We start from the raw sequence: 18,732 nt of genomic DNA, 5'->3' as shown, positions 1-18,732 counted from the left end.
ATGACAGAGAAGTGACTGGGATCAGATCAGTCAGACACTCAACAGGTTCATAAGCACTGATCCCAAATTAGCAATTTACTAGATTTAACACCCTAGCAAGGTTTGTTTGTTTGTTTGTTTGTTTGTTTGTTTGTTTGTTTGTTTGTTTGTTTGTTTGTTTGTTTGATTTAAATCAGTTAGTAACAAATTTTACCACTTTTAAAATTTGGAAACTTTTAGCAACTTTTGAAAAGTGACTGAAACACTAAAACACACATTTTCCCTTTAAATGATAGGAAATGATTTTCTCTGTCATAGTCACATAAACCCACAGTCTGTCTGCCTATAGCTGTAAAACTCAGTGTCTCCAACTTTGAACTTACAAAAAAGAAACTTGTGACAAATCTATCCCTTTTTCTGGTGTTGTTGGAGACTTTTGGAGACTCTGACGTGAAAGCATACATCATTGTTTGTCTAAAACAAATCACTGCAGTGAATATAAATCAGTTTATAAATCAGTTTTATATTAGTATTTCTCTAGTGTCTCTTTTTGTTCCATTTATATTCTTGAATTGAATGAAGGTACAAACTAAACAAACAAACCAATAAATAACTAACTAACCAAACTCCTCCAGAGTGTCTCTTTTGGGTCACTTTAGCTGGTCCCCAACCCCAGATAAAGGAGGACAGTTGGAATTGGGACATTCAAAAAAACAAGAATTGACAGAGTATAGTTCATTTGTAGTTCTAAACATATTTAGGGTGTTTTTATTCTCACTTTTTGTCACAAACGCAATATTATTCTTCTGTCCTATATCATGCATTACAATTAAATGCACATTTACAATTATGCAAATTAGGTGGTGACATCCTTTAACACCTTCTAGTGACTTTTAGGACAGAAAATAGATACTTTCACTACTGAGGAGTTGGAAACACTGTTTATGAGTGGATGGTTTCAGAGGTGATATTTGTTTTTATCATGAATTTCAGGCAAATTAAATGAGTCAAACGTACAGTACAGAATTTATTCAGTAAAGGTGTTTCATTTCAAATTCTTGTGAAATTCAGTTAGTTCTAACAACTTTTGCATTTCCATAAACATGCAGATCAGTTGTTCAACAACTTTTTTGTCTTGTGACCCCATTTTAACATCACAAATTTCTAGTGACCCCAGACACTCAAAACAGAGAAATTTTTTTGCTAAAATTAATTTGTTTTTGATCATGTAATACTTTGCTATACTATGTTGCAAATAAAGGTTAATTTTAGACAACATTTATTCTACATAATGTATATTATTATGGACAGAGGCAGAAAAACCATGTGTAGATTACTACACAAAGGGAGAATTTAATTTTCCTTGGTCAGGATATGTACAGTCTTCTATTTAAAAGGCAGACAATTAATACTGAACAAACAATAACTCAAACTATGAATTATGAAAGACCTGCAGCATCTGAAACCAACCACAATGAACATTTGACAGATAAACAGAACCACAGTGCTTCAGTTTCAGCTTCAGAGTTTGTCATGTCCTTTATGTATTGTGATTGTCTCTCTCAACTCACCATATATTGTTTATTAGTAAGTATGTTTTTTTTTTTTTTTAATCAATTACAAGAAATTCCAGGTGACCCCATTTGAATCCCAAGTGACCGCACATGGGGTCGAGACCCCAAGGTTGAAAAACACTGCTCTAGAGTTACGAGGCTTTAGAAACACCATGATACACTTGGCTCTAATATACAGAGTAGAAGAAATGAAGCATTCCATTACTGTTTTCTGTCTAAAGTGGCTACACTAGATTTTCCTCCAATCCAACTTTATTTGAAAAGCACTTTAAAACAACTGCAGTGGGCCAAAGTGCTGTACAGAAGAATAAATAAAACCTAAATAAAAGAATAAAATACAAGAATAGATAAAAAACATAAAAACGGATGAAACGGAGGAAACCACGGAATAACTTGGTCATGTTGTTAGTTGTTACTTTTTGTCCTTTTGTGATTGGATGATTTTCACTGGGTTGTCAGAACCTTTAGTTTAACAGAATATGAGGCCCATGCACACCCCGATTTACATCAAGGTCTCAGCTGTGCAAATTGTGAAGCATGCAAGATTCTTGGGTGTGCATGTGTCCAACAGCCTGACCTGGTCTCTGCACATCTCCACTGTTGTAAAAATGCACTTTGCACTTTCTGCTGAGACTAAAAAGGGCCCATCTTTGATTATCTGTCCTCACTACCTTCTGTATATTCACCATTGACAATGTGCTAACAAGCAGCATCTGTCTGTGGCTTTGGAGCAGCAGGTGCCAGCATACTGCCACCTGCTGAGGAACTGGCCCAACAACACTGCCTGTCCAGGGCACAGAGAATAATAATGGAATTAATCATGCCCACCCCATCACCTCCTGTTTTCCCTCCTGCCTTCAGGTACTGCAGCCTGAAATGCAAAACAACAAGGTACTGATACAGTTTTTACCCAACTGCCATCAGGCTAAATACAAAGTACACATCATGGATACACAAGGAGAATATCTTTTAGTGAGGTACTGGCTTAGCTGTTCATAAATTTATATATATTTATTCACTACATTACCCTTTCACACATACCAAAGAAACAAACAACTTAATTTTTAATATTCAGATTTAATTGTATTTTTGAGATGAATTAATGCAGTGGTTCCCAACCTTTTTTGGCTCGTGACCCCATTTTAATGTCACAAATTTCTGGCAACCCCAGACATTCAAAACAGAGACATTTCTTTTGCTAAAACTGATTTGTTTTTGATCATGTATAGTTTGCTATACTATGTTGCAAATAAACATTAGTTTTAGGCGACATTTATTCTATATAATGTATATTATTATGGAAGGAGGCAGAAAAGCCAGGTGTAAATTACTGCACAAAGGGAGAATTTAATTTTCCTTGGTCAGGATATGTACAGTCTTCAATTTAAAAGGCGGACAATTAATACTGAACAAACAATAACTCAAACTATGAATTATGAAAGAGCTGCAGCATCTGAAACTGACCACAATGAACATTTGAAAGATAAACAGAACCACAGTGCTTCAGTTTCAGCTTCAGAGTTTGTCATGTCTTTTATGTATTGTGATTGTCTTTGTCAACTCACCATATATTTTTTATTAGTAAGTTTTTATTTTTATTTTTGTCAATTACTAGAAATTTCAGTCGACCCCATGTGGGGTCCCGACCCCAAGGTTGAAAAACACTGAATTAGTGTGTATTCTGAAAAATAAATAAATAAATAAATACATACATACATACATACATACATATTTTTGCTACAGATAAGAAGCTGGACTGTGTTCCTAATATGTTCTTACTTTATACATTTTTCATATAGATATGTTAAGACTAAAAGACATCTATCATTAGAAGAATGAATAAAAAAAAAACTTTTGAGATCATTCGAGATTGCCCTGTCAAATTGTTGTTTTTGATTTTTCTCTTTCTGATATTCATTTACTTATTTTTATCTATTTATTTATTTTTGGCCTCAACATGAGAAAAAAATACTGAATATGTACACATGCAGATATGCCAAATTTGTTTGTACATGGAAGCTTTAAATTGTAGATGTTTGCTGGTTTGTCTGTTTCTGCAGGTTTGTTACTGTTTCTCCTCCTCACCACGAGGTGTCGCACATTTTTAAAATATCAGCCCGGTTCACTTCCGGTGTCCGGATGTGACCACATGAACACACCAGTTACACGTGAAAAATCTGACAAAACATACAGCTGAGACAAGATGGACATCACAGAGGTCCCCGTGAGCCAGGACATTAAATCGAAGAAAAGTAAAAACAAGAAGACAAAGAAGAAGAGAGTGAGTCCGGAGGGAGCGGCGAAGAAGAGCGGCGCGGATCAGGAGGAGGTGGAGGTGAAGATGGAGAAGACCGAAGCAGAGGCTGCCTTCCCCCCCACATTCAGTGTGTCTGAGATCAAGAATAAACAGCGCAGACACCTCATGTTTATGAAGCTGAAGCAGGAGAAGAGGAAGGTAAACAGGGACCATACGGGCAGTGGGTGGTGTTTTCGGAGGATCTGCTAGCTGATGCTAACATTAGCTAATAACAGCTTCTTAATTGTAGTTCTTCAGTTGGAAACAGAGCAGTCTCTTCCTGTAGTCCTGTCTAATATTTCATTTGTTTATTAAAATCGTTCACAGAGTGGGACTGAATAAACTCGTTGTGGTTTATGAGTTATAGACAGTGGTGAGGGACCAAAGCATTGTACGTTTACATAAGTACTGGGTTTTGTTTGGAGCCAGATCAAGCCAAAGTGAACATCAGTGTCAAAAATTAAAGTTTCACCTAGCATTTCTCCAATAGGCTCATTTTTTAGCTTAAGAACTGTATTTTATGGAACTGTTTACAAAATTTCAGTACCACTTGTAAAAAGGGTATGACTGATTATGTAAAGTTATTGTTCTGACATATCTGTAAATGCATTATTAACTTTAATAATAATATTTTTTCTTGTTTGTATCAGTGATATTTTCAGTCTGTTAATCTGTAGGAACTAATTATTCAACAGTACTTATAAAGAAAGGTTCTGTACAATCAAGGTATTTGTAAAATGTGCTCTACTATATCACTGCTAGATCCAGTGGTGCCATGGGGACACATTTCATGTTCAATAAGCTCTGTGTTGAAAACTCAATAACTGATGTCCATGTTTAATACATGTATGAATAGGTCTTTGTGAGTACTTTCACACGACACGTTACAATTCATAGAAATAAAATTTTGGGATAAAAATACTTAAATTACTGCTGCGTGACACGGGGACTCAAAATTATCTTTTTTTTTTCACTACACAAATGTACAAAACATGCTGTTCTCACAAGGAATTGATACTAAATGAAAATAGGGCTTTAGCTATGATGTTAAACTACAATTGTGATCAATATTGGATAAGAATGTTTAAATGATAAGTTTTTATGAACACAAATATGTTGTGACACAGGGACAGGTGGGAACTGTGACATGGGGACAGCAGTTGAGACATTTGTTCAGTATCACAATAAAAGACTGACTGGAACTAAAACACTACAAATATGCTCATAATTTTTTTAACATACATATTACAGCTGAAGTGATATAGCAGAGTACATTTTATAAATAACTTGATAGTACATAACCTGTCTATATTCTTGTAGTGTTGAATAATTACTTCCTACAGATTCACAGACTAAAATATCACTGATACAAGCAAGAAAAAATATTATTATTATTATTATTAATAATGCATGTACATTTGTGTATGCATTTGGCAGACGCTTTTTTTCCCAAAGCGACTTACAGGGGAAAACCAATTAAATCACTCAATCAATCAAATTTTATTTATATAATGCCAGATCACAAAAAAAGTTATCTCATGACACTTTATATATAGAGTTGGTCAAAACCAGACTCTAAGCCAATTTACAGAAACCCAACAGAATCCTCCAGGAGCAAACACTTGTGACTGGTGACAGTGGCGAGGAAAAACTTCCCTTTAACAGGCAGAAACCTCGAGCAGACCCAGACTCCTGGAGGATGGCTGTCTGCCTTGACCAGTTGGGGTTAAAGAGAGAGGGTAAAGAAAGAGAAAAAGAGAGAGCGATAGAGATAGAGACTGGGGAATAAGGGGGGAGTAGGGGGAGACACATGGAGGCAGTAGAGGATAAGTGAGTGGTGAAGATGAGGACAGGGAAGAGGCAGGACCACCGCAGCAGGTCCAGAAATAATCCTGGAAGTACATATATAAGTGGTACTTAAATTTTGTAAACAGTTCCATAAGATAGAGTTCTTAAGCTAAAACATGAGCCTATTTGAGAAATGATAGGTGAAACTTAAATTTTTGACACTGATGTTCACTTTCGCTTGATCTGGCCCAGAGGGAAATGATTTGAACTTGTCTAACTTTACTTCATTTGTGAATGTGTCTCAGTTTAGGACTTTGGCACATTCACACCGGAATCTGATCCTGGCCTCATTTTAAATGATTACAAAGGAACCACCAAAGAACACACTCAGATCTGAGCACTAAATCAGCATAGACTGACCTGAAAGGTTCATTTTCATACAGCAGTTGACAAAGTTCAGTTCATGTTGTTAAAGATTGTGAATGTAAAGGAAGTCAAGTTATTGTTTTTTACTCTGTACATTCAGAGCTTATCAAAGTAATTTTTCGACAGATGCACTTGACATAAGAGTTATGAGCTCTGGTTTCTGTCTTCTATAATTTAGCAAAAAATTCAGTTGAAGAAAAAGAAGAAGAAAGAGCGGGAAGCTTTAGGTGACAAGGTGAGTGTTGTTTTTCTCTCCACATCTTCTTCCAACATTCATCAAATGCAGCTTTTAGGTGAATCTGTCTGTAATGTAGGCGCCACCCAAAGAGGTCCCCAAGACTATTGAAAACCAGAGGGTGTACGATGAAACTACAGTCGACCCAGAAGATGAAGAGGTATGCACCATTTTTGGCACAACCTGTTCAGTTTGTTTGTGGATACATTTGTGTTAACTTTGTATCCATTTTAATGACTGTATTGTTTTGTCTTTCTTTTTCAGGTTAGATTTGATGAAGGAACAGATGAATTTTCTGCATACTTTAACGGACTGACGAACCCCAAAGTGCTCATCACAACATCAGACCGTCCCAGAGGGGTGAGTACCACTGACTTAATCACAGCTGACACACGTCTTTTGACAATTTCCAAATTTTCATTGCCATTACTGATCCCTCGTTGGTGTGTTTGTGTCTACTAGAGGACGGTGAAGTTTTGTGAGCAGCTGGCCACAGTGATCCCCAATGCTCATGTGTACTACAGAAGAGGTCTGGCCCTGAAGAGGATTATCCCTCAGTGCATCGCCAGGAACTTCACCTACCTTATGGTCATCAACGAGGATCGCAAAGTGCCCAGTATCCTGTATAAAAGACGGTCAAAACACTAGACTGTTTTATTGTAGAACACATGTGGCTCTGGAGGTAGAGCAGGTCATCCAATAACCTTGGGGGGTTGGTGGTTCAAATCCTGATTCATCCCAGCCATTGTGTCCTTGGGCAAGACACTCCACCCACCTTACCTCCAGTGTTGCTCACACTGGTGTGTGAATGAATGGTGATGATGGTGGTTGGAGAGGTCAGTGGCACCCACATTTCTGTCAGTCTGCCTTGTAGCCATGGCTACAGATGTCGTATAATACCAACAGTTACTGTGTAATTCAGTGTATGGCCTTTTGAGTTTCTAGAAGCACTATATAAATCTAGCCCATTACTATTATTATTGTACTAGGTTTGGAAAAGACCAAAAGCTGCAGTTTCCACCATCCTCTGAGGATAGTTCACTAGGTTCCCACAGTCATGGAAAAGGCTTTAGATTTGATTAAAAACCTCAAAAAGTGTTTTAAAAGTTAAGAATTAAAATTTTAGGGATGAAACCTCCTTACCTTTTGGTAGAAGTTAATGTTTGGACATTGAGGGGTCAAAACAAATCAAATGTCCCATTGATACAGATCCAAGGAGAGGTGAAGCCCTGATGGAACTGAGCTGTGGTTCGGTTCATGTACGATGTGAAAACACTGAATACACAACCTTTTAGAGTAATTTCAATAAGTCCCATAAGGCCAGGCTAGTCCGCAGTAAACAAAGAAGAAACACAAATCTGTATGAAGTCATTCATGCTGTGTGTAGTTCAGACCAAAGGCTCAAAATACATGTGTACACGCAGACTATTATGTACGTTCAAAAGATCAGTTTTCGAAGTCAAACATTTCAGTGAAATTTCCGTAATTACATTACATTAACTACACCCATACTTGAAGCTTGCAGAAAAAAGTCCTGTGGCTGATGTTTTTCTTTCAGTGTTGTCAGACAGGTATGGGGTTCAATGTATTAATAAGAGCTGTAATTAATTATCATTAATCAGATTTAGTTAGATGTGACTCCACTGCTCCGCTCCATGGCTCTGCATAGAAGCACCGTTACACCTTTCAGGTTTATATATTTTTTAGTTGTGTGATTTGGACTGAGAGGAGAGAGCTGCAGAAGAGGGAAGGGTGTCTATTCAAATCCTGGTCTTTTCCCTGTTTTTGGCTCCTACAGTGTTATTTCTATGCTGTGTGTTTCCCCATCCTAAATCCACAATTTAAAGGTGACATTTGAACATTTTCATCTGTAGCGTTCATGTCTTTACTCTTATTTCCATAGGACTAGTACGACCTTTGAACCTGTAGGCTGACCTCTAGCCAGCATTGAATGGATGAGCTGTAGGTTTCAGATGTTTTAATGTCATGTTCCTTCACTGTCACCGTAAGATGGTTTGGTCCTCTGTCACCTTCCTGACGGTCCAACTGCACACTTCAAAGTCAGCAGTGTTCGACTACGTAAAGAGATGAAGGTAAAGTATCCAGCCTCTCCATAACTTGAAACAGATGAAATATGAAACAGTACTAACATGTATACATCAGATTCCTAAACCAGGGTCATGTTTCTGTCTCTTTACAGAGACGAGGGAAGGATCCAACCGAACACTTTCCAGAGGTGATCCTGAACAACTTCAGCACCCGCCTGGGCCACAGCATCGGACGCCTGTTTGCCGCTCTCTTTCCACAGGACCCTCAGTTTGTGGGTCGACAGGTTGCCACTTTCCACAACCAGAGAGACTTCATCTTCTTCAGATTCCACAGGTGATTATTTTTTTTATCTCGTCCGTCTGAGATTTTTGTCCACACCAATTCTCAAAGACTGTTCACCTGATTCTTTTCAAATTTCACACACGTTATTTACCACTAGGAGAGGTGCAGTGCACAGTATGATGCCGAATTTAAAGTTTTGGATTTTAACACATTTTTGAAAATTAAAAAAATTTCATTTCCTAAAATTCAATTGTGACACATTGGTACAGTCGTTAGCACTGTCGCCTCACAGCAAGAAGGTCCTGGGTTTGATTCCCCAGGGTGACCTTTCTCTGGGAAGTTTGCATGTTCTCCCAGTGTTTGTGTGGGTTCTCCGGCTTCCTCCCACCATCCAAAAGACATACACTAATAGATCAGTTGGTTAAGCTAAATTGCCCATAGGTGTGAATGTGTGCGTGATTGGTTGTTTGTGTCTCTACATGTCAGTCCTGCGATGAACTGGCAACATGTACAGGGTAACTAAAATCTGTGATTTGATCATTTGCTTGAACCTTAAACTGACAAGTCAAGTCAGCTTTATTTATAAAGCACTTTAAAAACAGTCAGCTGAAGTGCTGTACACAGACATACAAACAAATAAAACACATAAAAGAATTAATAAGAAGCTTTAAAAGTAATTATACTTTAAAACAATAAACACCAACCCCTCACATGGAGTTAAAAGCCAAAGAGAAAAAATAAGTTTTAAGAGAGGACAAAAGTACAAGATTTTAATAGTTTTTACCAACCTTAAAATTTACCAAAAATAGATTTTGGTGTTTTCACAAACAAGTTTAGACTGAGTCATGTTCATCACTGTTCACACATTTGCCTTTGTTTTTAGATTTCAGAATTGATTGTGATTTAGGACCGCAATTGCAAGTGTAATTTTTGTCCATGGTTGCTGTTGACACAATTTCAGCTGTCCATCTGTGTGGGAGAATAATGTCTTTGTCCTTTTGTCTGTTAAATAAAGGTTGGAAATGGGTGACAAATCACAGATTTTAAAGTAGCGTAGTTGTATTTAAGAAACTTCTGCAAATAGGGTTTGTATGTTAGATGTTAGTTACTACTAAATTTCTGCTATTTTGTTGCTGATGCCTCAAATCTGTGCAAATTCAAAATGAATGTTTAGAGTGAGTATTTTTGCATTAATAGTTTTTTGTTGCTGTAAACATATAACCAGGCAGCTCATTACTTTCATTGTACAGTTTAAGTGGTCACTCCATTTTATCAGAATTACACTTGCGCAAGAAATGTTGCGCGTCAAAAGCAACACCTTTTCAAGGTGCCTTATCATAATAATAATAATAATGATAATAATAATAATAATAATAATGATGAATTGGATCTCTATAGCGCTTTTCAAGGCACCGGAAGCGCTTTACATTATTGATCTATTATTCATTCGCTCTCACATCCACACACTGGTGGTGGTAAACTACCTTTGTATCCACAGTTGCCCTGGGGCAGGCTTATGTATGATTTGTACAGGGGTTGGACAAAATAATGGAAACACCTAACATTGTGGCATCATAGAAGGTGTTTCCATTATTTTGTCCAACCCCTGTATGTGGTTGTGCTTTTATGAAGATCGTTGGGAGTCTGCATTGTGTTGGAAGCTGTTTTAACATCAAAGCACCAAGTAGTGGTGTTCAGAGCTGAAGCTGTAGAAGAGCACATGAGAGCCATTGTCTGTGTTTCCATAAAATGACCAGTGAATTTGCAGTGAATTTTTGGTTAGTTGCAAAAAAGAACAAGACTAGAAGCACTCGGAGAGCGCAGACCTCCGCCAAGGCTGATTAGTGGCCCCCCCCGTGGGCCCCCGTGGGCCCCCCCACGCCAAGGAGGTTATGTTTTTGCCAGGGTTTGTTTGTTTGTTTGTCTGTCTGTTTGTCTGTCCATTAGTGTGCAACATAACTCAAAAAGTTATGGACAGATTTTGATGAAATTTTCAGGGTTTGTTGGAAATGGGCCCCCCCGTGGGCCCCCCCACCTCCGATCACCACCAAAATTTAATCATTTCTTCCTTATCCCGTTTCCAACAAACCCTGAAAATTTCATCAAAATCTGTCCATAACTTTTTGAGTTATGTTGCACACTAACGGACAGACAAACAAACAAACCCTGGCAAAAACATAACCTCCTTGGCGGAGGTAATGATGTGAATAATTTATGCTTCCAGAAATAGATTTGATTCACATAAACTGGGCTGCATTGTGTCGTCAGAAGGTGATAATGATGGCTAAACATGGCTCTGATAAACAGGTAAAAGACAGCAGCCTGATTTCAGTTTTCCAAAAAGTAACTTGGAGTTTGAGTTTGTTCTATCTTTGGATCAAAAAAAACAAAAAACCCTTTCACTGCACACTTTATTTTTCTGCTTTTGGGAAATATGTGAATAGATGCTGGAGATCAGTCACCTGATCAGTCAGATGAGTTGAATGTTTATGCAACATTGGAATTCATAATTTATCAATAAGTCTTTGGGTTTCCCATTATATGAATTAACTCTTTGAAACCAAAGACAAAATCAAATCAAATTTTATTTATATAGCGGCAAATCATAACAAAAGTTATCTCATGACACTTTACATATAGAGCCGGTTGAAACCAGACTCTGAAGCCACATCAACGTCAAATCAACCTCAATAGAGCCTAAAAGCTTTGTTGCACAAATGTTTAACTCTAATTTTGCCATTTTTAAAACCATTTTGTTCATAATGTAGAGAACACAGATAACAGGCCAAGTGGCAAATCTTTAATGGTTTTCCAGTTCTACCTCTGGAACTCAAAACACATTCACATTCATTCTTGCGTCCCCATATTGTTCACAGGTTGAGTTCAAAGGGTACCACTTTCATACATGACAAACTATTGCAAGTTAGGTGAACATATGATGATTCTTTGTCCACTTATGGTTCAGAAACAAAATGATGACATACAGACAAAGTGATTAATTTGTCTAAATGTCCTCATATACTTTGAATCAAGATAATCAAATGTAAGAATTTAGGATCTCGTTGGGCAGTGAATTGATATGCAGTTGTAAAAACAAGAAAAAGACTTTCTCAAAGACAGTACATCTTCAGCTTGGATGGTCATAAGTTCTATTTTGCCCAAAGGTATATCTTCAAGAATGAGAAGAAAGTTGGCATTCAGGAGCTTGGACCTCGCTTCACCCTCAAACTCCGCTCTCTGCAGAAAGGCACATTTGACTCCAAGTTTGGAGAGTACGAGTGGGTCTTGAAGGTGGGTTATGCTTTGGAGCCTCTTAGATTCATGCTGCTGTGCTGTTCAGGTGCAACAGAGCTAACATTTATATAGCTCCATTTTACTGTCATGTTCACTTTTTTAACATATGCCTTAAATTACATGAACACACTACAGCTTTAATAATTTGCCAGTCACCTGTAAGTGGCATAGGTGTAAATAAATGTATTAAAAAGTTTTTAAGTGCAAGGTTCAGTATAGATTTAACTTTACTTTAAATGTTTTGTTCTTAAAAATAATCTAAATGTACTATTTGTTTTTAGCGCCATGAGATGGATGCCTGCAGAAGAAAGTTCCAGCTTTGAACACGTATTAAACCAGCCTTCATGGTCAGAAGGGTGGAATTACATTTTCTCTACATGGAGACAACATTTTATGGCTTTCCTACACAAAGGAACATTACAGTGGGCATGAAAAGATATCTGGAAGTCGTTTATATGTGTTCTTTTGACTGTGACAGCTGGATTTGACAGGATTATGTCCCAGCTTTTATAAAGATGTGTCTACAGCTTTGCTCCGGGTTGAGGTAAGACATAGCAGGTGTTTTAGAGACACCAGGGAGGACACGCAGACACTCAGTCAGCTGCGAGTTATGTTTAAGTTGTGTCTGTAGATGGCCCATTTCCAGAGAGATCTCCACATACTATAAAAGTGTAGATCACAATATCAAGTTGTATTTCGTCTATTTAAATCACATTAAAGCTATACCGTATGATGTGGCATTTTTACACTTTTCTTTTGTCATCTTAAAATGCTCCTAATAAGCATGTGTCAAACTAAAATGTAAAAGAAATCCACCAGGTACTGAAATTCAAAAATCTTTAATTCTCATGTATTGCTCGTATTTCTGATAAAATTCTGACAAATCATTTTATTCACTCTGAATGAAATAATTGGCTGAGCCTCCTGTCAATCATCCATTACCGCCGTCCCCACATCCAATATGTGTACCTCTGAATCTGACGCTTCACTCGCGCTGCTCCTCCTGTCACTGACCAGTCTACTGTCTAAGGATGTGTATGAATAGAACTGAAATGCACATGTGGAAGGGAAAAAACAGATTTATTAACAGAAACAACAACCGAGGGGAACAAACAGGAGTCTGGTGAATGAAGGATGGAGATGAAGTCCAGGAATCTGGTGTACTGGACTAAACAGACAGGTCTACACAAAGGTCGGCTTTTATGACCATGGGACTCATACAGGTACATGTACTTGGTGTCACACAATGTAGGATGATAAATGTATGGACCATGAAACCTAAAATGTCCACGGAAAATTCGCAGAGGCCGCACGTTCACAGTGGTGCCCATCGCCTGGGCACCTCATCTCCCTAGTGACTGACCCAGCACTGCACAGACCAGACCCTTAAATACAGGGTCTACTGATGAAACAGGAGCCGCGGCAGGTGGATGATGTATCTGATTGCTGAGGGAGGGGTCTGCACCCACGTCGAAGCGAACCGGACCTCAACCTCCGCTTCCACCACGCGCATCATGTGAGAGGAGGAGAGTATCAGAGCTCAGGCAGGGGGAAGTGGGCGGGGCTTTGGAGGACGGCGGGTTGTTCATGTTCAAACTTTTACTTTTTCTAAGTGCTGTGAGAAATGCCACATCAGTAGGTATAGCTTTAAACCAACAGTTTCTAATCACATCTTTGTGGAAATGACACAGATCAGTGAGTTTTGTACAGTAAACCTTGTGTAGCTATGCTTTTTGCTACTTTCCAAATAACTGGATAACATTTCACAGGTTTGTAAATTCTCTTTAATAAAACATGCATCTACAGTTTTAAAATGTGGAAATGTTTATTTTTCTCAAAATTAGGTAAGAAAAATGTGCAATTCACAAGGCACTTATGTGTGTTGATGTTTGATTCCTCTTATCAAGTAGGTTAAGACATTTATTGAGCACACAGGCACCTGGAAACACTTTGTATGAGATCTTGTAAAGGTCAAAGTAAAAAACAACAAAACCTTAAGTTAGTTACTTGTCCCCAAAGTCCCTAACACTCCTGAGACAATACCAGTCCATGGTGCAAGTCCTGCAGCTGAGCTCAACAGGACACCACAATATCCAAAACCTGCAAAAAAAAAAAAAGTAGAAATAAATACATTTCTTTTTTTTTTTTTTTTTTTTTTATGAAAAGACAGGTTACTCCCAACATGGGCAATTCTCGGTTTAGAATATTTTACATACACTTGGGAGGGAATATAAATTATGAGCAAAATGCAAGATTTCAACAGGTATTTCAAGTTCATGCCAAGTAAAAAAAAAAAAAAAAGATGTAACCCTCCAAAATCCTAACAGCTACTGGCAACCAAAACAGTCTACTGATCTAAAATGTTCAATAACTTATGATCTATCAATACATGTATATAATTGGTGTAAAATATAGTTTGCCATCTTTTCATAGTCATCAGATATGACCCATTTGGACGTTCAAAGGCTCCGTAGTGAATGTGGAAACACCGTCATCTACAACATTGATTCACCAGTAAAACCCATGGAGTTGGATCAATGACTGGACGGAGATGATTATTTTTACGTTCAGTTGTTGATATATTTGCTGGATAAAGTCACTTTTTCCATCAATTTTCACTGTTTCTGATCTAATCTGAGCTTTTATGAACATCTATGTGATCAGTAATTTAAATATAGGACAATGCCTGATTTTCACTGAAAAAAGGCAAAATACAGAAGATAATGTTAAAATAAAGGGTGATTAATTAAGAAAGGTTAAATCAAGAGAAATTTTATTTTTGGAACTGCCACAAAAGTAGCACTGGGTCTTTATGGCTTAACCCAGTGGTTTCCAACCTGTTTTGGCTCGTGACCCCATTTTAACATCACAAATTTCTGGTGACCCCAGAAATTCAAAACAGACTTTTTTTTTTTTTTGCTAAAATTAATTTGTTTTTGATCATGTAATAGTTTGTTGTACTATGTTGCAAATAAAGGTTAATTTTAGATGACATTTAGGCTATATAATGTATGTTATTATGGACGGAGGCAGTAAATGTGTAAAGGTGTAGATTACTGCACAAAGGGAGAATTTTATTTTCCTTGGTCAGGATATGTACAGTCAGTCCATCTTAGATTTACAAGGCTGACAATTAATACTGAACAAACAAGAACTCAAACTATGAATTATGAAAGAGCTGCAGCATCTGAAACTGACCACAATGAACATGTGACAGATAAACAGAACTACAGTGCTTCAGTTTCACCCTCAGTTCATCATGTCTTTTATGTATTGTGATTGTCTCTCTCAACCCACCATATATTTTTTGTTGGTACGTTTTGTTTTTTTTAATCAGTTACTAGAAATTTAAGACGACCGCACGTGGGGTTCCAACCCCAAGGTTGAAAAACACTGGCTTAACCTAAATGTTTGAAAACACAAAACAATTCTTTTAACAGACCAATTGCCTATGATGTAATGACTTCTTATTGTGAGTGGTTTGGTTTAGTAGACTTTTAGGGGTCCCAGTGGTCCTCTGTGAGGTTCTAACACAGGGGTGTTAAACATGTGGCCCAGGGGCCAAAACTGGCCCACCAAAGGTTCCAGTCCAGCCCGCGGGATGAATTTGCAAAGCGCAAAAATTACACTTTAGATATTAACAATCAAGGATGTCGAACTCATTTTAGTTCAGGTTCCACATGCAGAACAATGTGATCTTAACTAAAATAATAGCATAATAACCTATAAATACTGACTCCTAATTTTCTTAGTTTAATATGAAAAACATATTTCATTACACCTATAAATAATGACAACTTTAAATTTTTCTCTTTGTTTTAGTGTAAAAACTTACATTAAATTATGAAAACATTAACATTTACAAACTATCCTTTAACAAAATGTGAAAAACCTGAAATTTTAACATTATTCTTCCTGTTACCAAATTTTGTGTGCCTTTGTAGATCCAATCCATAATATGCATCTATTAATGGTAAGTTGTGGTGTAATATTGTAAAATTGCACTTAATTTTTCTCAAGAAATTTCTGTTTTTTCAGGTTATTCACATAATTGTTGTTTGGATAGTTTGTAAAGGTACATATTTTCATGATTTAATTTTATTTGCACTAAAACAGAGAGAAAAATTTGAAGTGGTCATTATTTACAGGTTATTATGCTATTGTTTTACTGGTCTGGCCCACTTGAGATCAATCTTGGCTTAATGTGGTACCCATTGTGCCAAATTCTGCTCCCTGTTGAAAACTGCACCCCCAGCCCTGGGTGATGTAGTTTTCAGCAGTATCTGTTTTTATTGTTATATATTTTGTGTGTTTTCTATTTACGATTTAATTTAGTTTTATATACCTTAGAGTTTGCACATTCTTTAATATTAAACAGATAAAAAACATAACTGTAGTATCTTACAATATTATTAATTAATTGCTACACAGCTACGATGGTGTTCAGAGGATGAATAATTCACAATTAATTTCATGCCCTACCATCAAAAAAGAGAAAAATTAACTGTGAAAATTAACTAAAGTGAATTTGGTGCACATTGTCCTCTTAATGGCTGACTTAGGAAGGGGGAGCAGTTTTCGGCAGGGAGTAGAATTCGGCACAACAGCCCCTGAACTAAAATGAGTTTGACACCCCTGCTTTAACAGATTACAGCACAGGTGTCAAACATGCGGCCCGGGGGCCAAATCCAGCCCGCCAAAGGGTCCAGTCCGGCCCTTGGGATGAAGTTGTGAAATGCTAAAATTGCACTAAGATATTAACAGTCCTTTTAGTTCAGGTTCCACATTCAGACCAATTCAATCTCAAGCGGGTCAGACCAGTAAAATACGATCATAATAACATATAAATGATGACAACTTCAAATGTTTCTGTTTGTAAATGTAAATATTTTCATGTATTTACACTAAAACAAAGTATAATTTTGCAAAAAATCTAAATAATCTGAAATGTGTTAAGAGAAGTGAGTACAATCTTAACAATATTCTGCCTGTTACTCAGTGTTTTGTGTGTTTGTAGATAGGGGTGTTCAAAAATATTGGTTCTGCAATACATCGCAATATTTCATTTCACAATACTGTATCGATATTAAAAAGTACTGTATTGATATTTTTAGGGATTTATTCAAATGCAGATATTGTGGTGGTTCATTTTTGTTTTTTTGTTTTTGTTTTTTGTATATATTTTACTTGCTATTATTTAACACTCCTATTAAATAATGTTAGTTCCTTTGTTGGGATTGAACTAAAATAATGTTCTGATGTTAGTTCTGAACTAATAGAATCTGAACATTTGAACAGGATCTTAAACTGTAATGTCTGTAAAACAGAATTTAAATTTTAGCACAGGAAGATTTTGTAATATAACAATAGATCCTGTTGTGATCAAACAAAATTTAATATTTGTGCATATTTCTGGTGTAATTTGGTTCTTCTAGGAAAAAAAACTTAAAAATATGTAAAAATCTTAAAAATACATATGAATAAATGAATGTAAAATGAATAAATAATAAATATATTTTAGAAAATCTAAAAAAAATCTTAAAATAAATAAATAAGTAAATAAATGGCCTTTTTAACAGTATCCTGATATATTGTATCGGGATTCTAGTATTATGATTTGTATCATATCACCAGATTCTTGCCAATACACAGCCCTACTTGTAGATCCACTGTGATCTGTACATTATATATAATGTACATGTGTAAATGACAAACTGAGGCAGAATATTGTTAAAATGACACTTATTTTTTCAGTTTGTTCATGTTATTCACATGTTTTGAAAGGTTTGCAGATGTAAACCTTTTCATAATATAAATTTACTTTTTTCACTCTAAAACATAGAGAAAAGTTTGGAGTTGACATTATTTATATTTTATGTTATTATTTTCCTGGTTCGGCCCACCTCAGATCAAATTTATCTGAATGTGGCCCCTGCTCTAACAGTACAGTAATAGACAGTCAGGTAGTTCGGGGTGTGCGTCTGCCGTGAGCCTTTGAGCCGGGCAGTGTGAGTGCTGGAGTACTCACAGAGGAGGCAGAGGGTCTCTGTGGGAGCTGCTATAGGAAGGAGCAGACTTTCTGCGGTCTGAACGGGTTGTTGCTGGAGGACATGCCGGTGAGCAGAGGGTCCTGTTGGGCGTTCTGAAGGCAGAACTGCTGCAGGTCAGCCGCGGCCTGGGACACCTGTGGAAAACAGCCCCCATTAAGTTTGTAATTACGCCCATGAGCTTATTTAAAGTAACCGAAACTGTGCAAAACTCCCCTGGGTATAATGGCCTTTACTTATATGACTAATAACAAGTGACTGAGACCCAACACACGCCCTAAAACGCAGCTGATAACTGTCAACTGTTCCTACCTTAACTCTGTTTATGCCCGCTTCAAGGCGTAACTGGTGGACAATTTTCTTCATTGCTATGATGTTGGACGATCCAGACATTGTGGAGGTTTAGAGTAATTTATATCGCTTTAATCAGATATAACAAACTTTGACAGAGAATATGCTGTTGATGGCTAATGCTAGTCGGCTAACAACGTCTTCCTGAACACCGAGTTTCCGCTTTTCTTTAAAGGAGGCTCCGCTGCTGCTGCTGGTGGTGCCTTCACTGATGTTCGTACACGTCAAATAGCGATAATAGAAAAGAATAGAAGAAATGCGCAAATATCACAGCTTTATTCAGTTAATGAGCCAAAAGTCTTACGTATCAGCTGTGAGGTTGACACAGTTTACATGGACTCGGTGAAGCCACATTTAACCACGTTTTTATAGAAATTGTCGCAAATACGACTATTACTGGACCTCGAAAGC

General features: G+C 37.1%; 3 protein-coding genes across 3 annotated transcripts in view; 2 read left to right on the top strand and 1 right to left on the bottom strand.

Moving 5' to 3' along the window:
* dnase2b (deoxyribonuclease II beta) overlaps positions 1–1,201 on the top strand; it is a 12,627-nt gene extending 11,426 nt beyond the window's left edge. The window contains exon 6 of the mRNA XM_030132515.1: positions 1–1,201. This exon is cut by the window's left edge and continues 334 nt beyond it. Coding sequence (XP_029988375.1) covers positions 1–4 — 4 coding nt within the window. The 3' untranslated portion in view covers positions 5–1,201.
* Positions 1,202–3,679: 2,478 nt separating this feature from the next.
* Positions 3,680–12,642, top strand: rpf1 (ribosome production factor 1 homolog). Its single transcript, XM_030132514.1, has 9 exons — positions 3,680–4,008; positions 6,242–6,298; positions 6,378–6,458; positions 6,563–6,658; positions 6,761–6,914; positions 8,309–8,391; positions 8,499–8,680; positions 11,794–11,920; positions 12,205–12,642. Exons 1-9 carry the CDS (start codon positions 3,757–3,759, stop codon positions 12,244–12,246), a joined length of 1,074 nt encoding a protein of 357 aa, XP_029988374.1. The 5' UTR covers positions 3,680–3,756; the 3' UTR covers positions 12,247–12,642.
* LOC115418148 (guanine nucleotide-binding protein G(I)/G(S)/G(O) subunit gamma-5) lies at positions 12,327–18,527 on the bottom strand. The gene is made up of 4 exons (XM_030132521.1): positions 18,283–18,527; positions 17,952–18,107; positions 13,577–14,023; positions 12,327–12,643 (listed from the first exon to the last, which is right to left on the bottom strand). Exons 1-2 carry the CDS (start codon positions 18,361–18,363, stop codon positions 17,982–17,984), a joined length of 207 nt encoding a protein of 68 aa, XP_029988381.1. The 5' UTR covers positions 18,364–18,527; the 3' UTR covers positions 12,327–12,643; positions 13,577–14,023; positions 17,952–17,981.
* Positions 18,528–18,732: the final 205 nt, after the last annotated feature.

This window comes from Sphaeramia orbicularis, chromosome 4 (assembly GCF_902148855.1).
Source record: "Sphaeramia orbicularis chromosome 4, fSphaOr1.1, whole genome shotgun sequence".
NCBI lineage: Eukaryota > Metazoa > Chordata > Actinopteri > Kurtiformes > Apogonidae > Sphaeramia > Sphaeramia orbicularis.
The sequence above is the reverse complement of the archived record's forward strand: the minus strand, read 5'-3'. Positions and strand labels throughout refer to the sequence as shown.